The sequence below is a fragment of the Acomys minous genome, assembly GCF_964271855.1.
Source record: "Acomys minous genome assembly, chromosome: 3".
NCBI lineage: Eukaryota > Metazoa > Chordata > Mammalia > Rodentia > Muridae > Acomys > Acomys minous.
The window spans coordinates 82,698,961-82,713,684 of record NC_140485.1 but is presented as its reverse complement, the minus strand read 5'-3'; the positions used below and the strand labels follow the sequence as shown (position 1 = coordinate 82,713,684).

Genomic DNA, 14,724 nt, shown 5'->3' with positions numbered 1-14,724 from the left:
GAGCGCTCTGCTCCTGGAATGCAACTGAGGTTGGCTTTGCGAAACCCCAAAACCTCGAGAGCGGCCGGGCGGCGCGGCCACGCGCGGAGGGGGCGGGCGGGGGCCCGGGCTGTCTCCGGCCGGCACGAGATTCGCGCACACACGCCTTGGAAGAGGGCGGAAGCCAGGAGAGTCGGATTTCAGAGCGGGGGCGGGAAGTGGCCCACGCTGCCGGCGGTGTTCTCCGGAGCGGGCGGGCGCGCGCCATGAGCACCTCGGGCCGCGGCGGGAGCGAGTGGAGGATGCTGGGAAAGAGGTAACATGGCCACCGGCGGCGGAGCAGAGGAGGAGCCACCGCGGGGCCGGCCGCAACTCCCGCTGGCCGCGCGGCCCGTAGCCCGCGCCGAGGAAGCCGAGGGCGTCCGCGAGAAGATGGGCTGGGCACAGGTGGTTAAGAACCTGGCGGAGAAGAAAGGCGACTTCCGCGAGCCGCGGCGGCGCGAAGAAGCAGGCAGCGGTGCGAGTGGCGCGCTCGACAGCCCCGGGGGCCTGGCCGCACCGGACCCCAGCGACTTCCCCCCGGCCGGTCGAGGGGACCCAAAGGGCCGCCGGAGAGACCCAGCGGGTGAGGCGGCAGACGCTTACAGGAAGAAGGGCGCGGGCGGCGCGGGAGACCCCGGTCGAAGGAAGAAAGCCGAGGTGGCGGGGACGGCGGCGGCCATGGCGACCCCCGCCAGGCCCGGCGCGACCGAAGATGCAACTGAGCGACCGCTGCAGGACGAGCCGCCGGCTGCTGGCCCCGGGAAGGGCCGCTTCCTCGTGCGCATCTGTTTCCAGGGAGACGAGAGCGCCTGTCCGACCCGGGACTTCGTGGTGGGAACGCTCATCCTGCGCTCCATCGGCATGGACCCGGACGACATCTACGCGGTCATCCAGATCCCCGGCAGCCGCGAGTTCGACGTGAGCTTCCGATCGGCCGACAAGCTAGCCTTGTTCCTCCGCGTCTACGAGGAGAAGCGGGAGGTGGAGGACTGCTGGGAGAACTTCGTGGTTTTGGGGCGGAGCAAATCCAGCTTGAAGACCCTCTTCATCCTCTTCCGGAACGAGACCGTGGACGTGGAGGATATCGTGACCTGGCTCAAGCGTCACTGCGACGTGCTGGCCGTGCCCGTGAAAGTGACCGACAGGTTTGGGATCTGGACCGGGGAGTATAAGTGCGAGATTGAGCTGCGCCAGGGGGAGGGCGGAGTGAGGCACCTGCCCGGGGCCTTCTTCTTGGGAGCAGAGAGGGGCTACAGCTGGTACAAGGGGCAGCCCAAGACGTGCTTTAAATGTGGTTCCCGGACCCACATGAGCGGCACCTGCACTCAGGACAGGTGTTTCAGGTGCGGGGAAGAGGGGCACCTGAGCCCTTACTGCCGGAAGGTCATCGTGTGCAACCTCTGTGGCAAGAGAGGACATGCTTTTGCCCAGTGTCCCAAAGCAGTTCACAATTCCGTGGCAGCTCAGCTCACTGGTGTGGCGGGGAACTGAACGCACATGCGTCTGCCAGGGTGGACACACAGCCAGCTTACCCCTCTTAAGTGCCAAAACTTCTTGTTTAAAGACTTTTTTTTTTAATCGTTTTAGACGGAGATATTTCTAAAACCTACCAGAGACGTTCTCTCTATGCCTTTTTTAAACCGCGTGTGCTCCTTTTCGGCCTGTTTGAAATGGTGAATTTTGCCCGTAAGGACTATTCGGAACTGTAAAATGCAGATCTGTTGCCTGTCCCCCGCCCCCCCCCCTCCTGTTTTGCATTTGTTTTGGTACTTTCGTCAATTCCTTTTCACACACACACACCCCAGTCTCCCCACTTTGTACTTCGTACTACCTCCCTCCTCACACGTTGTCTCCTTAACAAGATTTTTGCCCTTTGGGCTGCCTTGGTCATCTTTATGCCTCAGGGCCCAGCGCGGGGATAGGCACTCCCATCAAGTGTTTTATTGGATCGAAAACGTTGCTGACTGGCTTCTGTCAAGGGTGTCTACCGTCTGCAGCTCTCTGCTGGGCCCTTTGCATTTGCTGCTTCAGTGTGGTATCAGACTTGGTGAAAACGTGTTGCTGGAAGTGTGTGATCTGAATAAGCTCTGAATGGCGGCCAAGGGCCTCTCAGTGGCATAAAAGTGTACCGACTTTGTGACAGCTCTTTGTGTTGGCTCACAAGTCATACATTCCTGCTGGAAAAGACCCAAGTGGTGGTTTGTTGGGTTTTCTTCAGGAGAGGTTGCTTTTGGTTTTGTGTTTAAAGACAGGGTCTCACTGTGTCTCGCCCTGGCCGGCTTGGAACTTCGCTGCATTCATAGAACAAGGCTGGCATCAAACTTGCAGCGACTCCCTCACCTCTGCCTCCCTGAAAGGTGTTTTCAACTAACCCCTTGGATTTCCAGGAAAGAAAATGACCCCAGAGAAGTTCAGTGATGTGCGGGGCCTCAGATAGCCCGCAGCAGAGTCCCCTGACCCCAAGCCCGGTGCTCCTCCGCTACCTCTCACACCTCACAGCACTCCTCAGCACTGGTGGGCCACACAAGTCTGCTCTCTCCCCTGGACAGCCTCAGCACCGTGCTGAGAAACCATGCCCAGGAGGAGCGGAGAGAGAGGGCTTGCCTTGCCACTTCATAGTACTTGGGAGCCAGGGCAGGGACCAAGGAACACACTAAGCCCTCTGCATCAGCCCCATGGATTACCACATCTTACATGGTCCAGGGCCTTCCCGGTGCACGCTCCCCTCAGTGAAGAAACTTACCAGATGTTTACATTTGCACCTCTGCCTCAGCTACTAGGAAGGCTAGGGAAGGTAGCACAGCTCATCAGCAACCTTCAACCTCTGACCCTCAGGACATAGGTGGTTTGAACCCAGAATCATGATTGAGCTGTAAACTCGAAATGTTCTTGGGGAACCAGGCCAAGATGGACAGAAGGCCTGGGTCAAAAGTGTTTCCAAGTTAAAGTGAAAGACAGTAAACTGCCCTGCTTCAGTTTTTGTCTTTGCTGTTTTGCTATATCCTTGTGGCTTAGAATGTAAAATCAACTGTTAAGATTTGTTCTGAATAAATATTTATCTTTCGTATTACTGTGTTTTGATTTTGTTTTTTGTTTTTTTGTTTTTTCCTGAAGTGTCAGATGAAGTTGTAGAGCCCTGAGTTCCTCGCTGTTTCTCTAACCTGCAGGCACTAGCCAGGCCTTGTGCAGTTACCTAAACCCAGTGCGTTGCCTTGGCTCAGTTCACTGTTTGTTTGTTGTTTGTTTTTCCAGACAGGGTCTCTCTGTTAGCCTTGGCTGTCCTGAGCTAGCTTTGTAGTTCAGGCCGGTCTCGAACTCGTACTCACAGTGATCCGCCTACCTCTGCCTCCCACGTGCTGGGATTAAGGTGTGTGCCACCACACCAGGCTTGGCTCACTGTTAAACTATTTTGTGTGAGTTTTTCAGGTTTTTTCTTTTTGAGGGGGGGCGTGCGTTGTTTCAGGTTTTGGTTTTTTGAAGCGGGTATCTGTGTAGCCTAGGCTGTCATGGAACTCGGAGACCCCAGTACAGACTCAACACTCCAGGCCTGGAACTCTCAATCCTGGCTAGGCCTACTTCCTGGTGTGTTTGAGCGCTCCCGCAAGCAGAACACTGCTGGAAATATGTGAGGGGGAAGTAGGCATCTGGGCAAAATAAGAGGCCAGGTCTCTGGACCCGATGCTGCTAATCCCATGAAAGGCTAACAGCGGTGAGGTATTTGAAGATTTGATTATTAACAGGATGAAGTTCCCAGCGTCGGATTCTCAAGAGTTGGCGATCTGAGGATTTTGCAGGACTGATGTGAAGCTAGACCTCCTGGGAGTCTCTTGGGAATTTGCTTTCTTAACCAGCTCAACCCCTCCTTCCTGGGTCGAAAAGCCATCAGACGCACCACCCCTCCCAAGTAACTCCCTCCCCTTCTTTCTCTCCCCCACCCCCCCCTTCTCCTTCCTACGGGGCTGGCGGCCTCCTAGAGAAAGCGGGCTTTCAGCACACTCCCCACCCCCTTCCTCCCAGCAGGCTGTGTGCCTAGGAGCTGGTGTTTGAAGGAGGCTTCTCTCGACGCCCCTCCCCCACCCCCTGGAATCCCGAGGAAGAAACTTGCTTCGCTGCCCATCCCCCTCGGGATGCACGCCAGAGCCTCCAGCAGACAGTGCAGGCCCTAGCTGGAACACAGCAACCCTCCCTCCCCCAGCTTCCTCTCCCCGTCAGAGCGCAGCCCCCGAGCTGCAGCTCCTCAGGGAGGCTGCCGGACCTGTGCATTTGTTCAGCTTTCCAGAGCCTGCCCCTGCTGCAAACAGGCCCAGTGTGGCACTCTGAAAGGCCACCATCCACTAAGGTAGGGCTTCGGTGGAGATGGGTGGACAGGTAACCAAGCCAGCAGCTTGTACTTAAGCTACGTGTTGTCTAGAAGGATCTGAATGTCAAAAGGCTAGGTCTTGCCTGATTCCCACCAGAGGAAGCTACAGCAGACGCGGCCCCAAGCAGAGATCACACAGAGCTAGGGAGACAGCTCCGGGATGCCATGCCTTCCTGCCATGCCCGCAGGTCAGCCGAGGGTTGCACATGTGGCCAGGAGACTATGGGGCCAGAAGGCCATGTCTTAAGGACAGTGATTTTTGTCTCTGGACTTCCAGTCACAGCTCTCCATTCTGGCAGCTTCAACATTTGTAAAGGGTCCTTTGGAAGTATCTAGAAGTCACAAGATGGACAAGGAAAGGTACTTTACACTGGGGTCAGAGATAACTTTGCACAGAAAATACCCGGAATGGGCCTTTAATCCCAGCACTTGGGCAAGCAGCGGCCAGCCTGGTTGACAGTTCCAGGACAGCCAGGCCTACGTGAGGCCCTGTCTTGAAAACAAAACCAACAAACCCTTAAGTGACGTGGAAAGGTAAAGAAAGTAGGGAGGTAAACAGAGAGAGAGCAAGAGTGCTGCTGGCCTATGCAAAACAGGGAGCAATTAAATAGAAGATTCTAGAAACTTGAGTGACCCCTGGTGCACCAGCCCAGGTGTGTGTACAAGCTGTAGGTATTAAAAAATGGATCCTGGGCTGGGTGGTAGCGGTGGCATCTAGATCATCACAGCTCAGCTACCGGTTCTCAAGAGACAGGAGGCCACTACTGGTGGTTGGACAGCACACCGCTGAAGCTAACGCTCAAGGCAAGCTGCTGCGATGAAGCACCCACCACCAATGCCACTGGTGGGATGGCAGAAATCAAAATCCCATGCCCGCCACAGCGAGGGTCAGCCTGGGAGAGGACAGTTTAACAAACAATAGAAAGGTTTTTTGTTGTTGGTTTGGTTTGGTTTGGTTTGGTTTTTCAAGACAAGAGTTTCTCTGTTGTGTAGCCCTGGCTGCCCTAGAATTCTCTCTGTAGACTAGGCTGGCCTCGAACTCACAGAGATTCACCTGCCTCTGCCTCCCAAGTGATGGGATTAAAGGCGTGCACCGCCACCACCGCCAGTGAAAAGAGATTTATTCAATGTGGCCACTCTGGGAAGAGGAACACAGAGGCCAGGTCCATCTTTGGGGTTCTAACATACGTTTAAGGTTTAAATAGAGGTAAACATTGCCCTGGCCAAGCTGTCAAGTGCCCTTTGTGCTCCAGTGGGTCTCACAGTATGGTAGTTGTTAGGACTGGGTGAGCACTCCCTCCTGCACACAGGCTCCCTGACCGGGGGCTGGCATGTTTCCCAACATGGGACTAGAGGAAACTCTGATGTCTTGGGTTTCACTGTGTTTATAACCTGAGTCAAAGAAGGATCACAAGTTTCTAGAATATTCTCCATGCCTGTTCAGGTGGGTTGCAAGGTGATGCACACCTGCAATCCGAGCACTTGGTACTTGGGAGGCGGAGCCAGGAGAGACCAAGTCCAGCCTGGGCAACATAAAATTTCACAGTGGTTCACGCCCATCTTTCCAGCACTCCACAGGCTGAAGTGGGCGGATGGTGAGTGTGAAGCTAGCCTGAACTACAACGCAAGATCGGGGAGAGAGAGAGAACAGATTTAAGTCGCTAAAGAATTTTTTGTTTTGCTTTGTTTTTTTTTTTGTTGTTGTTTGTTTGTTTTGTTTTTGAGACAAGGTTTCTCTGTGTAGCCTTGGCTGCCCTGGACTCACTTTATAGACCAGGCTGGCCTCGAACTCACAGCGATCCACCTGCCTCTGCCTCCTGAGTGCTGGGATTAAAGGCGTGCGCCACCACGTCCAGCGAGTTGCTAAAGAATTTTTAAGCGGGGGAAGTCTTGTACATTGTTTGGGATGTTTTTACTTATTTATAGTATCAAAGCTTGAACACACAGATTAAGCAGGCTCTCAAACTCTGAGCTATAACCCCAAGCCCAGGGATGAGGTTTTAAGTATCCAGTAAAGAGAGAAAAAAAAAAAAAAGAAAAAGAAAGAAAGGAAAATGAAAAGTCCAACTAGAAGCTGAGCACAGTCTGACCTGGTGGCAATCGATGCCTTGACTCTGGAAGGTGGGGATGCCTAGAGAGCAGCGAGATCAAGGGAGACTTAATGGCTGACTGGGAAGAGTGTAAGCGTTAGCGGTCTTGCCATACAACCCTGAAGACCTGGATTCAATCAGCAATGCCTGTCAAAAAGCCAGCTGTGACTGCGCGGTGGCGGCGCACGCCTTTTATCCCAGCACTCGAGAGGCTCAGGCAGGCGGACCCCTGAGTCCCGGCCAGCCTGGTCTACAGAGTGAGTTCCAGGACAGCCAAACACTACTGTTCACTTTTTTTTTTTTCCAATTTGGGGTGTTGAAGCTTCTACCTTCCTTCCATCAACTCCTTAACCCTGGGTAAATGGAGAGAGGGGTGCAGACCCCATTACTTCTCCCAGCTGTTTAGGGTCAATTGGGTTCTTTCGGGGCAATATCAGTCTCTGTCAACAGCAAATGCAGCATGCAGTCACCTCCAAGCTGCTGCGTTGAAATTTTTTTTTTCCTCTGTCTGCCGTATCTGTCTCTGGTCTCTCTAAACTGCTACATGCCTATGCCACATTTTCTCTGCTATGTAGACCAGGCTGGCCTCAAACTCAAAGCAATCCGCCTGCCTCTGCCTCCTGAGTGCTGGGATTAAAGACGTGCAGACTCTTATTTATCTCCCTCAGAGTCCTAGACAGTGCCTTTCTCGGTGTCGCACAAGGCAGGTCGTTATCAGCTGGCAACGACTACGCCCCAAACAAGACAGTTATCAGTTGAGGACAAACTAAAGCCCAAACTAAAATCCCATACTTGGGGGATAAAAACAAAAACATGTTTACATAATATAAGTGAGTTATAAACAGGGGGCTGGAGAGATGGCTCAGAGGTTAAGAGTACTGACCTCTCTTCAAGAGGTCCTGAGTTCAATTCCCAGCCACCACATGGTGGCTCACAACCATCTATAATGTGATCTGATGCACTCTTCTGGCCTGCAAGTGTACATGCAGGCAGAACAGTGTATACATATTAATAAATAACTTAAAAAACAAAACCAAAACAAAAAAAGCCAGGTGTGGTGTCAAGTGTTGGGGTATTACAGACATCTAGGCAGACATCTGAGGCTCAGAACCAGCCAATAATAAATACTTTACCTATTTGCCAGTAAATGACACTGTCTCAAAAAACAAAACAAGGCCGGTGGTGATGGCACACACCTTTAATCCCAGCACTTGGGAGGCAGAGGCAGGAGGATCTGAGTTCGAGGCCGGCCTGGTCTAACAGAGAGAGTTCCAGGACAGCTAGAGCTGTTACACAGAGAAAGCCTGTCTTGGAAAAAACAAAACAAAACAAAATCTGTTTGGCATGTAGGCACAAACCCCACTATTGTAGTCTGGTTTACACACACGTGGTATATGTATACCCACATCCACATTCAAGAAAGATTTAGGAATCTGGATATCCTATCTCATGTTTGTAATCTCAACTGTTTGGAGGCTGAGGCAGGAGAACTGCCAAAAGTTTGAGGCTAGCCTGGACTAAGAGTGAGACTGCCTCTAATAAAAAATGAAAACAATCATAGACATTCTCTCTGCTTCCTGGCCACCGCTGAGCGGTTAGTTTACTTTGTCAAAGCTGCCCTCCCTACTAGGATGGACTGAAAACTATGAGCTAAAATCAATTCATTCCTCCAGTCTGCAGCAGGACCGCTGTCTCAGCATGGATGGATAGCTAATGGGAGGAGGGGACTGGGCAGGTAGCACCGCCCTCAGCCTCCCAGGACAGCGCTGAGCCTGAGAAATAAAAACAGGAACCACACAGCTGTGGCGTTGAGACTTCAAAACACACATTCCTCGTTGCACTCACTACACCTTACTTATGTGTTTTTGTCTAAGGCTGTCATAACTCTGGCGCTAGGAGTTCACAGGGGCAGGTACTGGCCTTACACCAGGCCTAGCGGCCTTCATCTTCAGGTATCCTCCTCCTTCTGGAGAACTGGGGGATAGTCTGTGTCAGGATCTGGGTTCAAAATGCTGCCAACAAGGAGGTCAGGACGAGATGGAATTACGGGTCAGTTTTCTTTCTTTGAGGATGGCTCTTCCAACCCTCCTCCAGGTAGCAGTGAGTGTTCCTTTAGCCCCCAAGCGGGGCCCCAGGATTCCTCCAGGCCGCCCTGCCCCCTGCGCAGGGTGCGCGGGGAGCTGGGGGCGGCACCCCTCTCTAAATTGTTCGCCCAAGCCTTGGTTGCCATGGGAACCGCGGCGCGGGCCCTCAGTGGTCCATAACTCACGTTCCAGCGACTCAGCCAATGGGCAGCAAGCCCCAGAGCACAGCTCACCAATCAGCAGGCTCCCACAACTGAGTGCCCGGCCCCGCTACCGGGACGCCACCAACCAACAGTGACCCTGACATCCTTACGGGTTCTCTAGAACAGGACTTGATTTTTTTTTTTTTTTTTTTTAAAGGAATGCTCCAAATTAGAAGGAACTGGAGAAAGGCCTCTCTGCCAGTTGCAGCCCGAGTGCTCTCCGGCCTCATTTTGTGGTAGAAGATCGAACAATACATATGTTCAGGCAGTGGACATATGTGCCACGGGCTTGATGTACCCTGGCTTTGCCAGTTTCTTTCACAAATGAATAAGACATTTGTCCTCATTCTTTTGTTCGGCTTTATTTATTTAGGCATGTCGAGGCAGGATCTCACTACGTAGCTCTCCCGTGGCTATGAATTTGCAGCAATCCCTTTTAGCTCGGCCTCCTGAGTGCTGAGTTCCAGGGCTGGCCTCGAACTCAGATCGATCCACCTGCCTCTGCCACGTAACTTTTTTGACACCCTAAACAACCTTCTAGAGACCATCTCTAAAAATAAGGTATGGAGTTACAGAGGACAACACCTGATATGGATCTCTGGCCTCCACATGTGTACACACCTGCATGCACACACATTCACACGATAATATCCTTGTGACACACTTACACTATCATAACCTCTAAGGGTTTTTTGTTTGTTTAAAGACAGTTTCTCAGGCCGGGCATGGTGGCGCACGCCTTTAATCCCAGCACTCGGGAGGCAGAGGCAGGCGGATCGCTGTGAGTTCGAGGCCAGCCTGGTCTACAAAGTAAGTCCAGGACAGCCATGGCTAACACAGAGAGACCCTGTCTCAAAAAAACAAAAAAACAAACAAACAAACAAAAAAAACAGTTTCTCTATTATATAGCTCTGGGTATCCTGGAACTCACTATATAGAACAAGCTGGCCTCAAACTCACATCAATCCACCTGCCTTCTGCCTTCCGAGTGCTGGGATTAAAGACGTGCACCGCCATGTCTGGCTTCATAATCTCTGGGGGTTTGTTTTGGTTTTTGAATAAGTGACTGTATGTGTGTATGATGCTTCGACGAAGGTGCCCCAGTGTATGTAGAGGTCAGAGGGCAACTTTGTGGAACTGGTTGCCCTGTCTCACCTTTGTGTGGGTTCCAGGGTCAAACTCAGGTTATCCTGTCTGTATCCTCAGACAGCAGGCACCTTTACCAACCTGCTGAGCCATCCTCTGGCCCAATGTCTGAATTTATTTTTTTTTAAAGATTTATTTATTTATTAATATGTATACAGTGCTCTGCGGCATATATATTTGCAGGCCAGAGGAGGGCATCAGATCACATTATAGATGGCTGTGAGCCACCATGTGGTTGCTGGGAATTGAATTCAGGACCTCTGGAAGAGCAGTCAGTGCTCTTAACTGCAGAGCCCTTATTTTATTTTATTTTATTTTATTTTATTTTATTGAAATTTATTCAAGGGCCAGACATGGTGGTGAATGCCTTTAATCCCGGCACACAAGAGGCAGATGGGTCTCTGAGTTGAAGGACAGTCTGTGCCATACAGCAAGTAGTTCAGGCCGGCCAGGCCTGCCTACATCAGGATCCTAAATGCTCGCTTGTCTTCTCGTCCTGAATGTTCCCACAGAACCAGGCGAGGCTTGAAGATGGGGGGGTTTGGGGGCCAGACAGTTGGTATGGGTCTAGCACGGCCATGCCCACACTAGCTGACTCTATCTTCCCTCTCTGGACACACACGGGGAGCCGCCAGTATGTGAGGGTCTTCTAGCTGGTTGGCATACACCATAGTGAGAAGAGAGAACAGGGTGTATCCACCAATCTCATGCAGCTTCCGGGGCACAAAGAAGGGGACATTACAGAAATGCTGTGCCGTCTGGTACCAAGCAGCTGTGTGGGTATTGGGTACCTTGTCTGCCGAAAATTCAAAAAATAATAAGACGGATTCAGGCCGGCATGGTGGTGCACGCCTTTAACCCCAGCACTCGGGAGGCAGAGGCAGGCAGATCACTGTGAGTTCGAGGCCAGCCTGGTCCACAAAGTGAGTCCAGGACAGCCAAGGCTACACAGAGAAACCCTGTCTCAAAAACCAAATAAATAAACAAATAAAATTTACAAAAGCAAAAACTGATTCAAGGGCAGGAGAGATGCCTTAGCAGTTAAGGGCACTGGCTGGCCTTCCAGAGAGGTTCCAGGGTCAATTACCAGGACCCACAGCATTGCTGACAAGTGTCTGTAAGTCCATTTCTTCTACCTCTTTGGGTACTAAGCACACATGTTGTGTGCAGACATACATACAGGCAAAAACTCATACATATAAAAAAAACTTTTTTTTTTATTGAACGCAGTCTGCTTCTTTTTTTGTTTTGTTTTGTTTTTGTTTTTCGAGACAGACAGGGTTTCTCTGTGTAGCCTTGACTGCCCTGGTCTCACTTTGTAGACCAGGCTGGCCTCGAACTCACAGTGATCCACCTGCCTCTGCCTCCCAAGTGCTGGGTTTAAAGGTATGCACCACCACTGCCCGGCCCTTTTTTTTTTTTTCTTTTCGTTTTTTCGAGACAGGGTTTCTCCGTGTAGCCTTGGCTGTCCTGGACTCACTCTGTAGACCAGGCTTGCCTCCACCTCCCAGAATGCCGGGATTACAGGCGTGTGCCACCACACCCAGCTCTGCAGTCTGCTTTCTATAAAGGCCTTGCAATCTCAGCTCTTGAACCATACCAGAGAAACAGTGTCTCTCTGTAAAGGGTACTCAGATGGTCTACCTTGAGTTTTCACAGCACATCTGTAAGCTCTAAACCGCTTACAGATTGTTATTAGGTAGCAGTATACAAGCAAAATCCATTCAAAGCATTCCAGCCACACAGTCAGCCCTACACCCCAGAAGACAGAGGCAGCCAGCTCCATGCATCAGTTTTGAGACAAGTTCCTCCCTGCACACGTTGATGCCTGCACAGACACTGCCTCCCCTGGTTATTGTATGAGGAGTTTACACAGCAGATTCAGACTAAACAACAGTAACACATCAGCTCTAAAACCGACGAATCTGCTTTTTTGAGATGTTTACACCCTGTATTTTCACGTGGCCATTTGCAGTGTTTGCAATTAATTTTTTAAAAAGTTTTATTTGTTTATTTATTTATTTATTTGGGGGAGGAAAAAAATGCCCCTGTGCCTGTCTGGATGGAGGTCACAGGGCAACTCTTAGGAACTGATTCTCTCCACCATGTGGGTCCCAGGAATTGAACTCGGATTATCAGACTTGATGGCAAGTGCCTTTCCTTACTTAGCCATCTTGCTGGCCCCCTATTTAAAAATTTAAAAGACCAAAAAAAAAAAGCCACAACATATAATTTAGTAAAGTTCTATTTCTACTGTTTATTAAAATGTCATTTTACCCAATTTGAATACTTAATACTGAAACTGGCTTTCATGTACTTACTTAATTTATCTATTTATTTTTTTATTTTTTGTTTATTTCTGCAGCACTGGGGATGGAACCCTGGGCTGTGACTTGCATATTGGACAAGCTCCACAACTACAGAGCCACAGCTGCAGCTGGCTCTTAGTTCTATTTTATTTTTTAAGATAAGAGTTTCAATACATAGCCCTGACAGGCCTGAGACTCAATATAGAGACAAGGCTGGCCTCGAACTCTGCCTGTTCTTTCCTTAATGTGAATGTGAGTTTTGCCTGCATGCACGTCCCACACCACTTGTGTGCCTAGTGTCTACAGAGACCAGGTAAGAGTGTTGGTTCTCAAGCCGGCCATGGTGGCGCACGCCTTTAACCCCATCACTCAGGTGGCAGAGGCAGGCAGATAGATGTGAGTTCGAGGCCAGCCTGGTCTGCAAAGGAAATCCAGGACAGCCAAGGCTACACAGAGAAACCCTGTCTCGAAAAAAACCAAACAAAGAAAAAAAAAAGGGTTGGTTCTCCTAAAACAGGCATTATAGATGTTTGTGAGCCACTGTATCTGTGCTGGGAGTTGAACCCTTGTCCTTTGGAAGAGCGTAAGTGCTCTTAACAATTGAGCCATTTCTCCAGCCCCTTTATTCCACTTCTTGTTCTTGGATGTAGTATTACTTTGACTGAGATAACTACATATACAAAGTTCAATCAAAGAGATTTTCACTACCTATACTTTTTTTTTCTTCCAGAGACAGTTTCTTTGTGTAGCCTTGGCTGGCCTGGAACTCTCTGTAGACTGACTCTGAACTCATAGAGATCTGCCTGCCTCTGCCTCTGGCCTGCTAGGATTAAAGGTACTGCCTGGCCTTTTTTTTTTCCTTTATTAATTTATTCTTGTTACATCTCAATGGTTATCCCATCCCTTGTATCCTCCCATTCTTCCCTCCCTCCCATTTTCCCCTTATTCCCCTCCCCTATGACTGTTTCTGAGGGGGATTTCCTCCCCCTGTATATGTTCATAGGGTATCAAGTCTCTTCTTGGTAACCTGCTGTCCTTCCTCTGAGTGCCACCAGGCCTCCCCCTCCAGGGGACATGGTCAAAGGTGAGGCACCAGAGTATGTGAGAAAGTCATATCCCACTCTCCACTCTACTGTGGAGAGTGTTCTGTCCATTGTCTAGATCTGAGTAGGGGTTTAAGGTTTACCGCCTGTATTGTCCTTGGCTGGTGCTTTAGTTTGAGCTGGACCCCTGGGCCCAAATCTGCCTATCATAATGTTCGATTTGTAGGTTTCTAGGACCCTCTGGATCCTTCTACTTTGCCATTCTCCCATGCTTCTCTCATCTAGAGTCCCAATAGAATGTCCTCCCCTCTGTCTCAGTTTTCTGGTAAGTGAAAGCTTTCGTGGGACATACCCCTTGGGCTAATATGCAGATATAAGTGAGTATATACCATTTGAGTATATATATACATATATATATATATATACACTACCTATATTTTCCCAGAAGTTATATTAGTATTATTCACTTTTTAGTGACTGCTACTTGAAAATATCATTTAAACACAGTGGGACATACCCCTTGGGCTAATATGCAGATATAAGTGAGTATATACCATTTGAGTGTATATATACATATATATATATATACACTACCTATATTTTCCCAGAAGTTATATTAGTATTATTCACTTTTTAGTGACTGCTACTTGAAAATATCATTTAAACACAGTGACTGTTTAAATGTTGTCTGCCCCAGGTGTCAGTGAGCTGAGTACACTAAAGAAAAGAAAGATGGGGGGCCAGGGGCTGGTGAGATGGCTCAGCAGGTTAAGATGCTGTCCCCAAACCTAATGACTGGAACCCACATTCTGGAAGGAGAGAGGTTGTCCTCTGACCTCCATCCATGTGCCATGGCATACACATGTGTACACACACACACACACACACACACGATATAAAAGTGAATAAATAAATAGAATTCAAGGCTGACCTAACCCTGTTACACCTATGGAACATATAACTGGACCTTTTGTTATTTTGGTTTAGGCCTGGGATTAAACCTAGAGCCTCATTCACACCCCAGCCTTAAATGTGTATGTATTTTAAGAATTATATACATAGGGGTATGCACACATGAATGCAGGTACTTGCCAAGGCCAGAAGTGAAGGGTCCCCCACGAAGCTGGAGCTTAGCAGGCAGTTGTGAGCCGTTCAGTTTGGGGTTTTGGAATCAAACTCAGGTCCTCTGGAAGAGAAGCACAGGGTCTCAACTACTGTGGCGTCTCTCCAGCTCTACTACATGTGTGTAGCTTCAGCTATCTCTCTCTCTCCCTGTAACCTCATCCTAAGGAAACAGGCAAGGGGAGAAAGAAAAACAAAAACAAAAACAAACAAAAAAACAAGGGTCAGTTTTCAGTAACTTCAACAATTACCTGAGCCAATCAAGTTATAAACAGGTTTATTTCCGTTGAGCGTTTGTGAGGTTTTTCAGTCACAGTTGATTGACATTGGCCCTAGAAAGCCAGAG

The 14,724-nt window shown here is 49.8% G+C and overlaps 1 protein-coding gene across 1 annotated transcript; it reads left to right on the top strand.

Annotated features, from left to right (window-relative positions):
• Positions 1-300: 300 nt before the first annotated feature.
• On the top strand, positions 301-1,512 carry ZCCHC3 (zinc finger CCHC-type containing 3; the record flags this gene model as incomplete). Its single annotated transcript, XM_084775224.1, has 1 exon — positions 301-1,512. One exon carries the CDS (start codon positions 301-303, stop codon positions 1,510-1,512), a length of 1,212 nt encoding a protein of 403 aa, XP_084631350.1.
• Positions 1,513-14,724: the final 13,212 nt, after the last annotated feature.